The following is a 19248-nucleotide window of genomic DNA, read 5'->3' as shown; positions in this document are numbered from 1 at the left end:
AGCTCCTCCTCCCGTCGGTGGTGTAACTATGAAAGAGGAGCAGCATGCAGCAACTTTCTCTGCGCCCTGGAGCTGCGGGGTTGAGACTTGCAATCGAACCCGGGCTGGAGCCGTTTCACGTAACACTCCTCCCACACCTTGCTTCCTTTCCGTCTCCTTGAAAACAGGGGCAGACAAGGGGAGATCTGTCTCCCCCATATGTGGGGCCAGACGCTTACACCTACTTTGCATCTTTCTTCCTCTTTCTCTCCCTATCTCACTCAATACTTACAAAGATTCTTTGAGAGTGGCCTGAAATTTTAAAATCCAGACATGAGGCACTTTCAGCTTCTCTATCCATAGTGGAAGTCTCAACCTTAAGCATGCTCTGAAGGGTCCAGTTTCTTTCAGCAGCGAATAATGCAGCCGCATTTGGTGCTAGAGTGCGTGTGCAAGGTTATTCTGTACCTTTCAACTCCTCCTGACAAGGCTGTAGTGGGTAGTGCGGAAAAATGGCTGTCCTCCTCCTAGAGGATCCTGTATCGGGGATAACTTGTTCTCTGCTGCTGTCTTGTGGTCAAAAAGCATCTACACTTGCCAACACTACGTTCTGGTGTTGCAGGAGCGCTCCCGCCTCCCCTACTCACCCTGGCCTGCTGTCCCCTCACTCTAGTGGCCTACAGACTCCAGAGTGCCTGTCGCGGGAGGGCTCACCCATTCCACACGATCATGACTTTGGGTCAAAATTAGCCTCAGTTCCAGAGTATCGGTATTCACAAAGTGCACCTGGTGAGTAGTTCTCATTTCACAGAGATGTGTTTCATTCCACTGGGTGCAATTTTGGGTACATTGCAGGCCAGTCGGTTATAGGAGGATAACAGTCTCCTCTCTTTCCGCTTTGTTGTTGGAGACAGATGATGCTTACATGGCTTCAGACTGTTTCTTTCTTGCTAGTCTTTGGGTGGTGGGGAGGAGATAAAGGAAGGCGTAGAAGCCCATAAGTTCACCTTAAACTAAGTGGATTTGGGGAATTGACAGCAGACTAGCCACAGCAGAGTATAGCTCACTTGGACTACTTTGCTGGACTTCTTCATAAAATCAGCTTGCCTGCCCAGAGCTCCATGGTGCTGTGGTCAGGGCCTTGGTAATTCGTTAAGCCCTGGTAACTGTGTCAGCTTGTCAGCTGTCCTGTAACTGATCTTGTGCATAGGATCCTTCCATTGCAATTGGAAGGCAAAGCTTATTAGGTAAAACCTCATATTTTTGTGCATATTGTGTTTCTTGTTTACAAACTGTGCTCAGATTGCAAGTGGTTTGGGTTGTTTTTTATTTTTTTTATTTTTTTTGGTAAATTAGGAAATGTGAGATTGAAGGTAGCATTTTTGGCACCTCTTGCCAATGCTGCAGCACTGAGTATTACAGATCAGAACTGCATAGGTAAGAAGTGGAGGCCTTTTTCCCTCTCCTGTTAATGTATGTTTCTTGCATTTTAGGATCTCCAGTCAGTGCCCAGCCAGTGATTATGGCTGTTCCTCCCCGGCCATCTACTCTGGTGGCCAAACCAGTCGCCTACATGCCAGCATCAATAGTGACTTCTCAACAGCCTTCATGTCATGCAATTCACGTAGTTCAACAAGCTCCCACTGTTACAATGGTCCGAGTTGTGACCTCCTCTGCAAACTCTGCAAACGGATACATCCTCACGAATCAGGGCACAGCAGGAGGAGCTCATGAAGCTGCAGGAGCAGTGTTGGACTTAGCTGGTGACCACCGAGGTAGCTTTTCACCTCCCTTGCTACTTGACTAATGTAGTTTGAGTGGGCCTTAGGGGAGGATGGGAAGGTCAAACAGCTGTTTCATTCACCGAGTGGTTAGTCCTTGATAAAAGATGTCTCCAGGTAAAAAGTAAACCAAGTAAGAGCTCAACCAGTTGATCTTTCCACAAGTAAGCAGGAAAAAATATGCTCCTTTGTCCCCTATGGGAGATGAAGGGGGACACACAAATCTAAGATCTTGTTGGAGGCTGAAATAACATGTAGTGCTTCAGATATAAGTATTAGCCCCAATGCTCATATTATGCCTGTGATTTGGTCTGTTGGGTACACCGTGAAAACGTATGCTTATCTGGCCAGAAGAGATGACATGGGAAAGGCTGCAACTCTCTGCTTCAGGATAACCTTGGCAATAAATGGCTGCCTTTCTCTTCCGTGGGCCTGGTTTCCTAGGGGGAAAGGGTGTACTGCTGAAAGTGCAGGCTGTGCCCCATTAGAGTAATCTTCAAAAGCCAGTAACAACAAAGGCCCCTTTTTTCCTAAGCTGGAAATTCCAGCCTCAGGGGATTTATTGAGTTAAACTATAAAAAATAATTTCTCTTCCTGTCATCTAGACAACACCTTGTCTGCTGGATGTTTCAGAATGGCATAGTGCGACAAGACAGATGCATGTGTTGCACCAGCAGTGCCGCAAGACTAGTTATTGCTTTTATGTGGGCAGTGGCAATGGTTCTTCTCTAAGGGAATGGAGAAATTATAAAGACCTTTCCATACAGTAATASCACAGTCACTGGCATTTTTAGTTCAGCAGTGGTTATCCTGCTTGAATTACGCTCACGTTCTCCTGAAATTCCTGTGTTGATCTTATCCGTGTTCCTGAAGCATCAACAGCAGCTGCCTATTCGTCACCTGTTCCCCTCTTTCACTCACTAGTTCTTGCTGTAATTCTTTCTTTCCCTACTTGTACATCTTCTGTTCCCTCTCATCCCCTTTTTTAGTCTCTACCTTCCATGTGTTTTTCCTGGTTGCTCCATTTTCTTTCCTAATCTCTCAGTTTTCCTTGCCTTTTCTCTCCCTGCCTCCCATCAGCATGCCTGCAGGTGCCAGCTCAGTGCTTACTGTCCCATCTAACACCACTCCTGTGGTCTTCTAATGTTGACATGGGAAAGCAAGTCTTCCCTTTCTGCAGGCCTAATGAATTTGTGCTTCCCATCTGCCTTCATTGCTTTGAGACCTACAGAGCCACTGGAAGAGAGGAGTGGGTCTCTTCTCATGYGTGCCCAGCAGGAGGCTGTCTTGTAGCTGCTGAATTGATCCCTTACTTGTCTTGCAACCTGCTGAACTGATCCCTTGCTTTCCCTGGGAAGTGAAATATGTGATTCTGAGTGCTCTCAGTGATCTCTGCCCAGGGACTCGGCTTTCCCCGGCCCTCTGGTTTCTTCCTGTGTCTCCATAGCTGGCAAAAGCTTGCAGTCATGGGAAGGCCTCCTTGTGAATCGACCCATGTGCGGGCCTGACAGCAAGCTGATGCAGGCTTTTGGCTGCAGGCATTGTTTGAGATCCGAATGGCTTCTCCTGCTGTGTGGTATTGAGAATCAGGCCAATTGACATGTAATTGGGGAAATCTCATAGCTTATGTTGCAGTGACTGCTTGTCCGTATCGCAGTTACAATGTGCAAATAAGGGAGAAGAGGCCTTTTGAAGACAAAGGGTCAAGTTTATAACCTTGATCTTTTTTTTTCTTCTTTTTKCTCTGTCTTCTTTGTCTGGGTGGCTTATGCTGTAAGAAAATGTGTTGCTAATATTGATAGAGTACATGTGTGATAGGAGTTTAGTGTTTTCAGTTATCTATCCCTGACCTGATATGCTTCAAAACAAGCATTTCAGAGGGACTGATCTTCCCTGTTATGTCCCTGATTGCAGTGTCCTTCCCCTAATGAGCAGGGTGAATGAACCTTTGCCTTCTCAGRGCTGACCACTCTGTATGAATCAGCCCACAGAAAAGGTGTGTGCAGAGCCTGATCCTGCCTAAAGAGTTCTGGGCACCTCTCACAGGATTAGGCCTCTAGGAACACCCTCAGCTCCTTGGAGCCCAAATGTGTTGCTCTTGCGACTAAGCCGCCTTGCCCCGAGGAGCGATGCTTTCCATTCCCACTGCATAAACTATGGGACACGTCAAAGGCAAGTGACTTTGTAGTGCTGGGGGGGTTCTCACATTTGTGAGCTTGGGGTAGGTATTACTGCTGAAATGTTAATGAGAAGAAAGACTGCTCCTAAGCCAGCCCGATGGTGAATGTTTTTTCTACTCTTCAAGTAGGCATGGATGAAAAACCAACAATTGCATTTGCCACGATACCTACGGCCAGCCGTGTTATTCAGACAGTCGCCAGTCAAATGGCACAGGGTGTTCCAGGACAGACAGTCACGATCCTTCAGCAGGCAGCTCCAGTGACCATCGGACAGCATCAGCTCCCTGTGCGGGCAGTCACCCAGAATGGGAAACATGCTGTCCCCACCAACAGCATCACCGGCAGTGCTTATGGTATGCTATGTTTCCATTGCTCTCTGGTTTACGATTGCTCTCCAAGCTCTGCAGTTAACGTATAAAGTTTGTGAGTGTTTTCCCTTCTTAGCTATGCAAGTCACTATGTGTGTGTCTGACTCCAAGGTTGTACACTCTGCAACCTCTGTGGCCGTAAATGTCAGTGGTAGATACCCTAACAAATTAAGCATTGACCCCATCCACCTTTGTTTGCTCAATTTTCCTTAGTGGAGAAGTTTTCCATCTGCAACATTGCTTCTGAAACATCCAGTCTCTTTCCGTGTCCTTGGCTATGCATGTATTACTTCTGATACTCTACCTTTTGAGACTTACTCGTTGAAAGTGTTAGTGATTCTTGTATTGAGCCTTATTTTTGTTTTCCTCTGACAAACAACCTTTGCTTTCAGTATGCCTAATAAAATTTCCTTGGTGCTCTTTAAGTATCATGAAATCTGACTCCATAGAATATTAAGAAAATGACTTGTACTTTCCCATCTTAAGGGCTGAGAGTTTGAGACAAATAAGACCTTGTTCATCAGGTAGGTGAACAAATATAGGACTGTTTATATACAAGGATGTATTGTAGTCACTTGTGAAGTCTGTTTCTTAAAATTCCATGCTAGCTATCTCTCGGCAGTCTCTTTTATGCTTGCTCAGCACCTTAGGTTTTGTCAAGTTAAGGATGATGACTGGGGATGGTAAAATCCAGGCTTCTGACTGCCCTTCTTTCTGATGAGAGTGTAAGCACCTCTGCTGTCCCAGGCTGGTGCTTACAGAAGGCTCGAAGTGAAAGGCCTCAGTGGGCTTTTGACAGCTTTCTTAAGGCAGAATATGAGTGCTTCTACAGGATTTTCCTCCTGGTCTAGTCCTAGGTTTGCCTGCTTTGTTCTTGAATTGCAAGGATCTTCTTGAAGCAATGGAGAAATAATAGTGATAAGGCTTTTGTGCAACTGAGATACTATTAAATAAGATCAGATAGGTGGAGTTGCTGCTGCCTCACAGTACTGTTTGTCTAATCTGAAATCAGAAGATTTTTTTTTATTTTATATTCATGCTATGATATGCTAATATCACTAAAATTTGTTTAGCGCTCTTTCATCAAATTGGAAGTATTTTGCTAACATCTAAGTTTTTAGTAAGTGGTAGTGAATTTTCTAGTAGACAAAATGAAGCCTGGGTCTCTCGACTTTTTGGCTGTATGGAGTTAACGTCTCTTCAACTGTTTGGTTTAGGTTCTCTGTCAGTTGCTGAATTGTAACTGGTGACTGCCCTCATTTGTGCCCTGKTTTTTTTCCTTCATCCTCTTGATACTGTACAGCCTCCTTCCCATGCCTTGGTGGAAGTTGCTGGGCTGTGAAGGCCTTTGTTCTGTTTCCTTTGTTTATTTATCCTAGGGCTCCTTTTTTTGATGCACTTAACAGTGAACACACCATCAATGTTCTGTCATTCCATCCCTTGCAAATCAGTCTGGAGGGCAGAGGATGTGCTGTCTCCTGAGTCCCCTTTGGCTGCCTCTCCTACTGATGCGGAGTCCAAAAACTGCATGTGTTTTGTTTTCCAAGTAGCGCTGTGTGCCAAAGCCAGTGTGTAAGCACATTCTCCGTCTGGAACTAGGAATTGTAGACATTTTTACACAGGGTCACTACTTAAACTAACTTCTTTTCTCACCACTTTTATTAATGGGAGGGTGAGAGATTTTGTCGGTACTGGAATACAAGGTTGGGAGCCAAAAATTCCTGAGTTCTAATCCCAGTTCTGATGGGAACAGTTACTCCAGACAAATCAAAAGTTGTTAAACCTTCCTGCCCTTTTACAAGCGAGATGTCAATACAGTTGGTGTTTGGACTGTAATCTAGTTTCCCAGAAGGCTGGTGTTCTTACTGTGCAAGCTCTGCCCCCTTGGCTTTCTTACTGGCAGCCTCGGAGAGGCTAAAGTGGTCCCTCTAAATCAAAGGTGCAGCAGGCAGATGTAGTAGCTTGCAAGAGGTTTTGACTTTAGGTGGTCAGAGAACTACCTCCTGAAGAAAAGTTGTGCTGTAACTTTAGCAGAGGATTGATCCTCCCCATGTGGCGATGAGTGCTTAGCTGGCAATGCCTTCTTTGATAACGGATGGAAAGAAGGTTCTCCCATGAAAGGGGTATTGCCAGTTTGGTAAACTTGTACAAAGCTGAAATGACCTGGGGAGAGAGAGACAAGGCTAGCAAGCCTTACAAAATGGATTTGAGAGCAACCCTTGAATATGCGCCAGTTATCACATTTGCCTGTGGTTTTGTTTTCTTGTTTTCTGGAATGGCAAACATTTGGGGTACTTTGTCACATTAATGCGCTTTTCTCTCTCTCACTCTCTCTCTTGTCCCACTTCCCAGCTCTTACAAATCCATTGCAGCTTCTTGCAGCACAGGCCAGCTCGTCCACTCCTGTTGTAGTCAGCCGGGTATGCGAGACGGGGACCGAAGAGACAGCAGCAGCCTCTTCCAGTGAACCCGAAGTCAAAAGACCCCGGATTGAAGAGCCCAGCGGAGCAGTCCCAGCCCAAACTGGTGTCATCACATCTGCAATGCCACAAGGACAGGCAACCAGTGAATGAAGAACCGGTGGGAGGAGCTGGCATGGTGCGGGGTGGGCATGGGATGGCAGCAGCCCCTAAAGCAGCTTTCAAGAAAACAAACCACAACTGTAACAGCTTGAAACATAGAGAATAAAAAGCTCTTTTTAAAGTCAGATTTTTTTAAATGGGAGGTCAACAGCTGTTAGAATCACAAGGTGCCAAAAAGAATGAAAAAACCCTCCCAAGAACCCATACCTGGAACTCTGTTCTGTCTTTACCTATGGGATATTTTTCCTCCCTTTTTTTTTTTTTTTAAGATTCAAAAAAATATACAGACAACTGATTGTATGACTGCTGGGATTTTTTTTTTTAAACTGTCTTTTCCCCTTTTGGCTCCAAGGGGATGAGATTTGCAGTTCAGCATCTAAAGGAATGTAACACAGATACAGTCTGCTCCCTGGAAAGAAAACTCCTCATTTTCTATGCCTTAATACTCTGCTTCTCAGAGCTTTGAAACATAGGACCATTTAAAAGGGCCACCTAAGGCAATCAAATGCTGAAAGATGGGTGCAGTATCTCACAACAACAGCATTAAAGAAACATGGTACCAAGCTTAAAGAAAAAGGCAGAATGATTTTTTTTTTTAATAGAAAAATTCTGAATATGAATGAATGTTTATTTATGTGGGGATTCAGGAGGAAGAGTTGCACAGCTCAACCACCTGGATTTCTGAATGCAATTTCTCTCCGTTCCCTCTGAGGGAGAATAAGATAACCGAGGAACTGTATTAGTTTGGTTCCTGAAAAGAAATTAAAAACAAAGGGTTTTGTACCTTCAATGTTTTCTTACCATTATTCATCACTTGCTCTGGACAACAGCCAAAGTATCTTGATGACTGAGGGTCACGTGGGGATGGGCGTCTCTGAAACGTTCTGGGTGCATTTGATTTTCTTTGTGCTCACGTTCCGTGCTGGAGCACTAACTAGGGTTTGTTCAAAACTAGCTTTGGAGATTGAAGACATTGTCTCTGCGAACCTAAGAAAATACCAGTCGGTCTTCTGCACTAAAGTGGTCTGCTTTCATCCCTGCTAGAAGCATGGTCCCCTGTCTTGAAAACTGTCTGGGCAGTGGTCAGAAGGCCAGGGTTGTCTCTGACCCTCTGCCACGGGGGTAGCAGCCAGGCTCCAGTGTTACGCTACTGAGAGGGAGGTTAAGTGCTGGGGTGAGAGGCAGCGGAGTGCACGGACAGTATTTAATACAAATTTTGTAAGTACGTAGAAACCGAGGATGAAGAGGCCTTTTATATTCTGTGAGGGAAAAGTCATTTGGGCATCTTCAAGTTCAGTTTGGAAAACCTGTTTGGGGTTTTCTTTCATTCCCCGACTCCCTCTCCCCTCACTCCTGGTAACGTATGTTTGGTTGGCCAGTAGGAGGAGGCTTTTACTTCAACTATATTCCAGGCTCTGTATGTGCAGTACCTCTTACAAGTCGAGCAGATTTGAGTCACTTGAAGCATGTGGAGCAGTGGGTGTGCGTGACATGCCGTGTGACTGGCAAAGAAATCAGCCTCTCCTTAGCCTCCAGGTCACCCATTCAGTTTTACACGTTTGATCCCTTTGGCTAACTTGTCTTCTGGCTACACAGCAGATATCTTTTAATTTGGAAAACTTTATGGCTTTGGTAATGGCAAAAGAGACTTAGCATGGAGGAGATGTCTTCTGTAGGTTCCCCCTCTGCCTGTACTGATTTATTGTGGGGTTATTGTCTTGTTGTCCAGACTGACAGTACTATTCCAGAGCAGAGAGAAGCAAACCTGCCGTATAACCGTGGTGAAAAGATTTCCCCAAACTGCAGTGAATGATGCTGTCAGCACGTCCATGGGAATCGGGGAGTAAAGCACAACAGTTTAATGCCTGCTAGAATTTGGGGAGAGGGAAGGAGATCCAAGAGGTAACAGCTGGTATCACTTGTTCCGTTCTRTGTTTCCTTTCTCTTTGCCAAATTCTATTGAATAGGCGAGTCCCGCCACTTGGATAAAACCCAGGAATGTTTTATTTTCAAGTCAACTGTTTTGTGAGAAATATTTCTGAAAGAAGGAAAGAATTTCTTGGGCTCGTGATTTGCGGTTAAACTCCACTGTTAGAGGCACACAAAGTATTCAGGACGGTTCATTTATCTACAGCTAGTCCTTGTAATTTAGGTGTGTGCCGTTAGTGACAAGTTATTAGATGGGATTTTAGTACTTTGAAATGATTTTGTGAATGAGGRTTGTTACCGACCGCAGCATCATTGAAGCAGGCCAGCCTGCAGGTTCCCTTTTCTCCTAGGAAGTCTAGGTGCGGCAGAGTGAAAAAGCGCATGGATTAGTTCTGCCTCTTCTGAAGCCTTTTCAAAACCAGAATTCTATTAAAACGGACTTCAAGAAAACATATGTGAGTGAGAGTGCAGCATAGTTTATCTATGACGAACCAGTGATTTTGGGTGAATGCTGTTTTAGATGCCTCTGAAACGACCCTGAGGTTATCGAGCTTTACTGAAAGAGAAGATTACTTGGTTTTCCTGTATGTTAGGTGAGTCAGCGCAAGAAGAGCAACCAACAGAACGCTGTTCAGGACGTGAAGCTGCCAAAGTGGGGTTTTTGGGGTCCCTCCCACCCCTGCATTTTTTTTCTTTCAAAAAGTCTAAATAATTAGGCAGGCCCTGAACTTCTGTAAACTAATACATCACCGTAGAAATACATCAGCTGACTCGTGATGTTTTCAGAAACTAGTTGCTGCTTTATAGATACCTCCTAAAAGCCCATCCACAGCTTGAGTGTATACGTTTGCCTCCTCAGCGTTTAGAACAGAATAATACTTTTTCAGTCTCCCTCTTGTGGCTCACAATGCCTGGTGCTTAAATTGCGAGTTAACGATAAGCAAGTATATTTAACCCGTTTACCCATTCTGCTTGGGTACCTGGAGCTGTCAGTTCATCCTGTTAGACTTCTGCTCTGTCAGTCTGGCACATTCTCCCTCTATGATAGGAAGCGCGATGCCACTCGAAAAGATTTTTTATCTAGGTACAGCGTTGCCTGATATTAGGCAAAGTAACGGTTCTTGCTAAAAATCCTCTAGAGGGCTATGGAGAAATGTGGTCCTCATCTGGTACATCTCATTTCAGGCCTCCAGATTAATTCTTCTAACACAGCGCCCAGTGCAGAAGGCAGCGTGCTTCGGAAAGCAGAAGGAGAAGGACCCCCCGTAGCTGCTAGTGATGGCCTTCCYGCAGAACGTCAGCTCAGAAAGCGGCAAGTTACAGAAATGAGAGGAACAGCTTAGAGCTGTCTCGCTTATTTTTGTATCATGGAATAATTTAGGATCTCTGGAGATCATTTTGCTTAGATACCTTTCAGAATCCTCTTTTAAAGGCTTTTTCAGACCTTTAAAATACAGGAGAATATAAATACACCAATAAAATCTGTCCTGTTTCCTGTATTTTTGATATTTTTCAAGAAGTTGATCAGTTTACTACCTTGAAGAGAGGTGGGGAAAAAAAAAAGGAAAAAAGAAAAAGCAAGTCTATATTAGTTGGATCAGACACTTGTTGAAATTCAGTGTACGGACAAATTTAAATAGCAGTTTTGTGGGTGGAAGGATGAGGCTAGAAGTTTCCAGAATTTTATTGGCTCTTCATTTAGAAATGGCTGTCATTTTACTAATCCTTTTCTCCTTGAAGGTTGCAGTCAGTATGCCCAAAAGAGTAGGCAGGCCCTCTTTAATCAAAAGAAAGTATTTGACTGGTTGCTGTCTGTGTCCAGGATTCAAACAGGAGACTCTGGATTTCTGCTTTTGCTTTTCCAAGCTGTATCATTTCAGCTGACCATGACTCATGCGTTTCTGTTACTTGACTTGATTTCCTCAGATTAAGTCCAGTGCAACTCAAGGGTCATTTTGAAAAACAAGTAGCTGTTTCTTTCTTTGCTGCATTCAAATGCTCCTTCATTCCAGCATACTCTAACCTGATTTCCCTCTTCATCAGTGTTCCAGTCACAGAATAGTGACTCTGTGTTAGCTGTTTTTACATGCAAGAAATACAATGTCTTTCCCCAGAGAAACCCTTGGAATCACTTTTTTAAAAAATAAATAAATAAATAAATAAATAAATTGTAGCTGTCTTTCCAGTTTCCATTTCTAACTGGAAATTGGAACCACTAAATTTTGTGCTGAGTTGAAAGTCCTAAATGAAGTCTCCAATTTGAAACTTTTTGAAGTCTGTTTCCATTTTGTTTCTTCCTAGTGGCACAACTCTTCTCATACCAGGTATCAGTCCTGATTCTCCAGGCTTTCAGTTTTGAGCACTACAGAGAACAGTGAAAGGAGAGGAACATCACAGGAGGTGATGGTATGTAGAATGAGGCTTTCAACTAGAAAGAAAATGCTGTCTTAATGGTTCTTTGGAGTACTTGGTTTAATCTAAATTTGGTCATCTAAGACTCTCTTGCCTAAGAGTTGCATCTCATGTCCTCGGTTATATTAATTGATGCAGGCTTGAGGGGGATCATCTTACGCTATCATCTTCTGCTCTGTGGATAACAAAGGTCATGGCATGTCAAGTATTTGATCTGCTATAAATTGGGCCTGTGAAAACTTAAAAACTGGATTTTTAAAACAAGTTGAATTTTTTTTTGTGTTTCTTTTTGTTATTTTTCTCATCTTAGGCAATGGCAGATTAATTTCATTTTGATTGCAGTCAGTTTATAGCAACTTCTGTTGCCTCAATTTGCAAAAGCTGAATGCAGTTTTTCTTGGTTTTATTCTACCAGAATTACTTAGTTACTGTTTTGTCTTGACCTTGACTCTTTTGATACAGGGAGCTTTTTACAGTGAGATCAGTGTGGTCTGATTTAGTGATAACACAGCACAGTACTGAGCACAGAAATGAAGTTCATGATTAGCTCATATATTCTTTTCATCTCCTCTCTTTCTTCCTTTCTCCCTCACTCCCCCCCCCCCCAGCATTAATGCTGTCCCTTGTAGCACATCCAGTCATCTGTATTCACTGGCAGGAGCAGCACCTTGCATTAAGTCCTGCCCACAGCTATGCTGAAAGAGGATTCAAGGATGAAAATGTGTGGGATATGTGGGGCTCCAGAGCAGGTTGAAAGGGGTCAATTTGGCTACCTTATTTTTAGTTTTCGTTATATGTTTTAGAAATGTTGAACTGTTGGGCACAGCTTGTTCAAGCAAGTGCTTTCACAGAGCCATGTTAAAGCTTTATGGGAAGGAAGAAATAGTTAAACGACACCTGAGGCCTTTACAGCGCTTCTAAAATCAATGCTATGATCTGCCTCTGTTTTTCCTGGGGAGGGGGAAAACTCTTGTCTGTCAGGCCTCTTGCTTGTTGATATTAAGCATCATTAGTAAAGATGTTAATGGCTGAATTAGCATTAGGTAGTAGGCTGTACACAAGTAGGTTTTTTGGGTTTTGTTTCTTTAACTTGGTTTCACATGTGCCTCAGACATCTGCCTTGTCAGAGCACTTGTTACCGACTTGCAACTGCTATTCAGAGTCAACTTCCACGCTTTTTCCCCTTTTTCAGTAGGGAAAAGCTGGCAGTAAAATAAAATTTGAAGCACAAAAGGCTGGGGACCAATACGTAAGCAAGTGAGAGCAGCTAACCTGAGCTTTCGTGTAGTGTGATGTGGAACATTATTCACTGCCTGCTGGAGGCATTAAATTGGAGTTGSAGCTTTTCCTCCATATTAGCAAGGGGGTTTCTCAATGAACTATTTGGTATTGCCTTAACACATGTCAGTGTGTGGATGAATGTCAGAATGCAGAGTGAAAGGAGAAGAGTTTCCCTACTGCACCTAGGYGTATGGATCTGGGATGACAAGGAACTAATCTAGCAATAGTTAAACTTCTGTACCTTTCACTTGAGGATCGGAAGCATTTCTTCAAGATTATTGCATTTAAGGATTAAATCCTTACTAGATGGTTGTTCCCCTCTTTGTTTCTCARGTTTAAACTATGTCTCATAAATCACAGTTTCACTGTGATGAACATAAATTACATAAAACTGCAATACTAGGTAAGATGAAATCTTCTAGCTCTCTGTTGTGCCTCTGCTTTTGGCCAGTTGTAGGTGTCTAGAATCATGGAATAACTCAGGTTGGAAGGGACTTCTGGAAGTCTCTGCTACAGCCTCCTGCCCAAAGCAGATCCAACCAGATAAGGTTGTCCATGGCCTTGTCCAGTTGAGTTTTGAATATCTCCAAAGATGGAGGTTCCACAACTCTTCTGGTCCCAGTTCCAGTGTTTGGCCACCCACATGGTGAAAACACTTTCTGTATATCTAAAAAGCACTTTGTGTGCTGCAACATGTGTCCATTGCCTCTTGTCCTGTCACTGTGCACCTCTGCCTTCTCTGCCCCCTCCTATTAGGTAGTTGAAGACACCAGTAAGATTTCCACCTTTGCCTTCTTTTCTCAAGTCCAAACCAACCTGGTTCTCTGTCTCTCCTTGAATTCAGTGTGCTCAAGCCCCCAAGGCATCAGCTGGAGTTGCTCCAGAATGTCAGTGTATGTCTTGTACTGGGGAACCCAAAACTGGTCACACATTCCAGATATGGTCTCACAAATGCTGAATGGAGTGGAAGACAAATCACTTTCCTTGACCTGCTGGCTACACTTCTGAAAGTACAGCCCAGTACATGGTTGGTCTCCTTTGCTGCAAGGACACGCTGCTGACTCATGTTCAACTGCTCTGAGTATAGTATGAGAAATGGAGTAGCAAAATGACCTGTAAATATTCTGTGTTGCATTTGTACATATGCAACCAGCTCGTCCTTCTCTTCCAAGAAAGAGTGCCAAATGGGGTCTTCTAGCATTTTGAACAGGAAGCAGTGCTTGAGGGGTGCTGATCACTTCTATAAATGTCTTGTGCTTTACCTTAGCAAACGATAGTTTCAATTCAATGTGGGGCTTTACTTTGAACTTCTATCTTGATCCAAAATCTGATGGGTTGTTTTTAGTCCTGCTGCTAGTAAGCTGGACTTGGGCATTAAGAATGAACCTCTAAAAGGAACACGACTAGCTTCCTAGTTTTGTCATTACAGTACATTGAGCTTTTGCGTTTGCAGATGTCACCCTGCAGCAAATAATCTGTCTTTCTATGTCAACCAGCCTCTCAGATAGCTCTTGTTCCTGCTCTCCTTTCACAATTTCTTTCCTCTGTTTGTAGTTGTTTCTATCCATTCCAGAGTCCTTTTAATCTAGGTCCTAACTTAATGCCATTGCTTGAAGGTCTGTATCTGGTGAGAAGCTGTGTTAGGTTGCAAGTAAAGAACAGATTTTTCAGTTTTGTAACTTTTTGTTTTCTTCTGGATGAAAAAAATATTTCAAAGCTGCTATTTCTATAGCATACACTACTGCTGTAAAGTGTAGCTTGCTGTGGAGCCAGTTGTCATGCTGCAGAATATAGTTACACTACAAGGTCATCTGGAGCGCTAGAACTGATGAGATTGGGATGTGATGCTTTCTGGCATTTTGGTCTGTATCTGATGAAAACGCAGCTGTGACTTGGTGTTGGAGCGTCTCGCTATATGCGGCTGTCTAGTGGCAATTTGACTGTAACTAGTTAGACCACCAGACGTCTTTGCTAGGTGCATTATACGCAGGACAGAGTATGAGCTTGTTCACACAGATGTGTATATATACATATGTAGTAATCAAAAGTGGAAAACATCTAGCTGCGAGGGTGGGCTTTCTCTCTTAGATTCGGTCTTTCACGGAGCAGTAATACGGCAATGAACATTTTACTTTGGACTGAGCAAGACATTTTGAAAAATACTAGCTTTTCTTGGAGCACTATATTTAAATTCCAAAATTTTAATCAACTTGACTTTTAACCTTTGTATTTATGAAATCTTCTGAAAATTCTTTTGATACCTTTTCAATTTACCGACCCTAAATTAAAACCCTTCAGAATATATGGCTGGTCCTCTCCTTATATGTCACTTTAGTTTCAGAGCCTGGGGGTAGTTGTGCCAAGCCTACCCCTTCGCTCTCAACGTAGAAGAAACCATTGACRATTCATGGGTGGCAGCTAAGGAAGAAACCTTTTAAATATTTTTTTCAGAGAATATTAAATTAGATCTGTGTAAGCATAAATTTTATATTTATTAATGTGTGCGTGCGTGTGTGTGAGTGTGTGTAAATATAGATATATAAATGGTCCATGACTATTTCTTTCTCTTAAATGGTACTTTACACAGACTTTTTATACAGTATGTTGGTAAATTCCCACACCAGGCACTGAATCTAAAAGAATGATGTACCTATTTTTGTAAGAAATGTGGGCAGCCTGCAGAAGCAGCTTTACTTCAGCGATTGCTTTCATTCCTCTCTCAGAGCACAAGAGCCCGTTTGGTGCTTGCATCCTCCTTGCGTAGGAGCCCTGCTTCTGGCAGTGCCGTGCGTTCAGCARCCCCAACCCGTGCTGTCCTGCTGGCAAGGAAACCCCCAAAATGGCACTAAYGAAAGCTGGAATCCTTGCTAGTCTCAAATTATCTCTAGATGCAGTATCTGGAAGCTCTTTACAGATTCCGCTCTGTAAGTAATGGGACCTTATTTCTAACACAAATTAATTGAGGGTCCATGAGGATGCTCTAWGGCCGAGGAATTGCTCCCTGTCTGTCTGTCAGGTGGGTAAGCGAACGCTGGGGCGCTATGAAATAGTGTCTTTTCCTCTGTGGTGAGATTGTGTTCCTTTTATGATACTTCTGTCTCTCTTTATGGGGCCTGAGGTGTAGATATCCCTTTAAAAACAAATATATAAGCGCTTTTCTAATGTTCCCATTCACAGAGAGTAAATTTTACCTAGTCAGTCAAATTTCAGGCCTGGTTTAACTCCATGCAGATTACTGCATTTGYATAAGCATGCATTTTGACCCACTTGGGCCTTCTGAGATTTATTCATAAAAGCAGATTATACTTGGCTTCTTAATCCTAAAAGCTCTCTTAAAAAAGTCGAAATGTATTTCTCTGTAAGGACCAGAGTGAATGCTTTTCCTAGGTTTCTGCTGACTATCTGGTGGTTGGGTCTGATACCTAAGGGAGGACAAGGCTGGTGATAAGGGCAGTAACCATAATAGGACCGGTGAAAGGAAACAGCTTTCCTCCTCAGCACAAAAAAGCCCTTGTGAAAACCAGACTTCCCCTGCTATTTGACTACTGCTTCATGTCTGCCACCGAGTTAAGCAAACGCCCTTCRGAGCCAGCGTCCTGGCCCTAACCTTGGCACCTTATTCGTGATCTAGACCGTTCAGTCTCACTTCGGCCCCACTCAGTTCTGTTTAAAGCAGTCCAAAGCAGACCCTTCCTTAGAGGTAAGGGCAATGTTGAGGAGAAATGTCTGTTAGCTGAAAAAAAAAACCATTAGATTTAAATCAAGCAGGAAAAATGAGGTTTCCTTCTGTTTCATTACCTTGCTGCTAAAAGTCTGRTGCAGAACATGCTGATGTTCTGATTTATATGCCGCTCTTCGGATGTGGACAGGCTGCTAAGTAGGCAAGCTGGCTCCGTAGCAAGTGAATTGCTGTGAACCTAAACTCCCTATATCTCTTTCCCCCTCAAATGGTCTTGAAGTGTAGGGAGCCAGAGTACCGTTGTTTGTAAGATCTTCTTTTAATGAAAAAAACAGAGAATGTATAAGTTTTACTTAAATATACTGGTATGGAGAACAGTGAACCATGGAAAAACAGAATGGTTTAAAAAATGGAATGATTTCTAAAATTCAGAATTCATCTGAGACAGCGTATCGTCTTGGGACCCGGGCATGCCGTTCACGCCGTGATGAAAGCGGCAGCGCCCAGCCTGCTCGCCAGCCGCCGCGCGCCGGAGAGGAGCAGCTGACTGATGCCTGCGGCTCTCCAAAGGACTGTTAAAGGCTGCTTAGAGATAACTCAAAACACGTATGCAAGCAATGGATGATAAAGCTGGAAGTTCTAATCAGATTTGGAATATTTGCTTTAAAAAAAAAAAAAAGTGTCTCCCCCCGGTTGTCTGTGGACGCATTCCCGCCAGGTCCTTCGGGGAAGGCAGCAGTGCGACGCGGCCCTGGAATACCTCAATGGTTTGACAGAACTTTGACTGTTTTTGCTACAGAGATCTCGAGGGGAACGTTTCCCCTTTCACATAGATTTGGCACTTAATTTAAGGAATCTTGTGGGGGGGAGGGAGGGGAGGGGGAGACCTAAAGCCATGCTTGCATTTCAGTTCCTGGTTTTGCCTGTACAAGACACCTCCAGCCAGATTTTTTTCTTTCCTTTTTTTTTTTTTTTACAGCTGATATCAAAAGTATTTTTTTGTGACTTGTGTTCGTAATCAGTGCTTTTTAAAAAGCAGGTGTGTATCCCAAGGGAGAAGGCTCCGTCTGGGGCRATGGGTGAGAATTTCGGCCTCTTTCTCTGGCCGTGGCGCAGCGCTGCCCCGTGAGATGCTTGAGGACACGCACCGAACGTGTGGCTCCCGAGCGGGGTGGGACAGGCCCTGGTAGTGCCGAGGAGGCTGCTGCTCACCGGAGGAGAAGGGAGATACCAGCGTCCACGGAGCAGGACCTGCATTGTCATGTATCAAATGGGATACAGTGTTTKTTTGTTTTGTTTTGTTTTTAAATATGGAGCCATACATTTTTTTTAGGTAATTTGAGATCTGAATGTGATTTCTAATGTATCAAGAACGTTAATATTTTAAAGCTATAACAAAGTTTTAAATTTCTACTTTTTTTTTTTCATTTATTTTAACTGTTCTGTTCTGTTACCTTAATTTGATGTATGTGGTTGGGGAGTGTTGCTTCTCCTCTTAGCATTTGTTTCTATAACCAGAAATAAAATTATATATGAAAGAGAAGATGCCCTGAAATTGCTTGCTCCTTTTGAGCGGTTGACCTGCACACCACCACTATCGTATCGTATTGCAGCGGGTTTAAGATTTCTGCATCTGATGTCGAGCCTGCCACATTCTCGTTGCGAACTGCTCGCGTTTGAGGCTTTTGGCCAGCGCCAGATGAGGTCTGCCCCTTCATGGGGATGCAAAGTCAATAACCGCGGAGCTGACTGTTTCACTCGCAGCAAGGGAGCAGGTTTTTCTTGCAATCCCGGATTTTTGGAGGGTGGCCGGAGTTGCGTCGCCRTGTCGGTGACGAGGCTGGTGACCCTCCGTGGGTCCAGCGGTGCTGCGGCGAGGGAGGACTCGGGTCTGCACGGCTGCGCTGGGCAGTGTCTTCTGCGACACAGCATGGCTGGTCTCGGGGTTTTCCTATTGTACGTGCAGATAGCAGGTGAGGAGACACCATGTTTAAGGATTTTCCCCCTTCATTATCTTCACTGAATCATGGAGAAGGGAAGTGTGCGTTTGGGCACCTTGGTCTCTGAGTCCGCAGACACCCTCCTTTTGATCCCCAGGTCTGGCCCTGAGGCTTGGCAGTTATTTGGAAAACTGTGAACCCACAGCAGAAATAAACATATGTTCACGTGTGTTTGAGATCYGTGATGCTTCCCCTGGGGACCATAAACCATGCTGCAAGCTCTAGCTCCAGCTTTCATTTTATCGTGGCGTGCAACATCATGTTATTTTGCAGGTTAAACCACTTCAATATATCTTCCTGTAATGTATAGTAATTGTTTCCTTTAAATAGCTGAGGGCAGAAAATGTTTCTTCATCTACCCAGGTTAAATAGTTAACATTTTCCTTCTCTTGTCACCTAAAGAAGGTTCGATTTAAAGTCTTTGTAAAGCCCTTCTTTGGCATCTGTTTGAATTGCCGGTGCCTTGGTGGCCGCGGCCCGCTGTCCACGCGCGCTCTCAGGCCAGCGAGCGGCCGAGGGCAGAACGGCACCGCAGGGCCAAGGGCCGCGCTGCGCGACACCATGTCCTCCCTTCCCGGGGGCAGATGCAAAGYGCTGCAGGAAAGGCTGCTGCCTTACTAGCAGTGAGGAGGAGAGGTGGGTTTTATTGGGGAAACGTTAGTGCCTTTTTAACCTTTGGGAAGCTACGCAGACCACCTGCTGAGCAGCTTTTGTTTTTTGTTTTTTTTTTAAGGCCCTTGCTTGCCCTTTTCAGAAAGCCTCTTTTTCAAACAGGGCCATACTCACCCCAGCGCCCCTTTTGGGGGCAGTGAGGCTGGGGAGGGGGAAGATCCCACCGCGGGGGGCGAGGGCGGGCGGTGCTGCAGCTCTGCCCCCTCCCCCGGGCCGGCGCGGCGGGCGGAACCTTCGTGCGGCGGCAGCCGCGTCCCTCCGGAGCCGGCCCGGTGCGGACCGCCCTCCTCCGGGGGGCCGCTTTGCCGGCGCACCGAGGCGGCGGAGCAGCGGGACGGGATGTTCACGGCGGCGGCCGAGAGCTTCCTCAAGCAGGCGAGGTACC

At 44.4% G+C, this 19248-nt stretch overlaps 2 protein-coding genes across 5 annotated transcripts in view; both read left to right on the top strand.

Annotated features, from left to right (window-relative positions):
• FOXK1 (forkhead box K1) overlaps positions 1–7680 on the top strand; it is a 69115-nt gene extending 61435 nt beyond the window's left edge. The window contains exons 7-10 of the mRNA XM_026082971.1: positions 653–768; positions 1473–1754; positions 4066–4293; positions 6661–7680. Of these exons, the coding sequence (XP_025938756.1) occupies positions 653–768; positions 1473–1754; positions 4066–4293; positions 6661–6881 (847 nt within the window). The 3' untranslated portion in view covers positions 6882–7680. The remainder of the gene's footprint in view (positions 1–652; positions 769–1472; positions 1755–4065; positions 4294–6660) is intronic.
• Positions 7681–19148: 11468 nt separating this feature from the next.
• AP5Z1 (adaptor related protein complex 5 subunit zeta 1) overlaps positions 19149–19248 on the top strand; it is an 11650-nt gene continuing 11550 nt past the window's right edge. For 2 of the 4 annotated variants that reach the window (XM_026083245.1, XM_026083243.1), the window contains exon 1: positions 19149–19243. In XM_026083245.1, the coding sequence (XP_025939030.1) occupies positions 19203–19243 (41 nt within the window). In that variant the 5' untranslated portion in view covers positions 19149–19202. The remainder of the gene's footprint in view (positions 19244–19248) is intronic. The other 2 variants (XM_026083244.1, XM_026083246.1) reach the window with 2 other exon arrangements.

The sequence above is a fragment of the Apteryx rowi genome, unplaced genomic scaffold, assembly GCF_003343035.1.
Source record: "Apteryx rowi isolate R43461 unplaced genomic scaffold, aptRow1 scaffold_6, whole genome shotgun sequence".
Lineage (NCBI taxonomy): Eukaryota > Metazoa > Chordata > Aves > Apterygiformes > Apterygidae > Apteryx > Apteryx rowi.
This window is presented reverse-complemented; position numbering and strand designations above follow the sequence as displayed.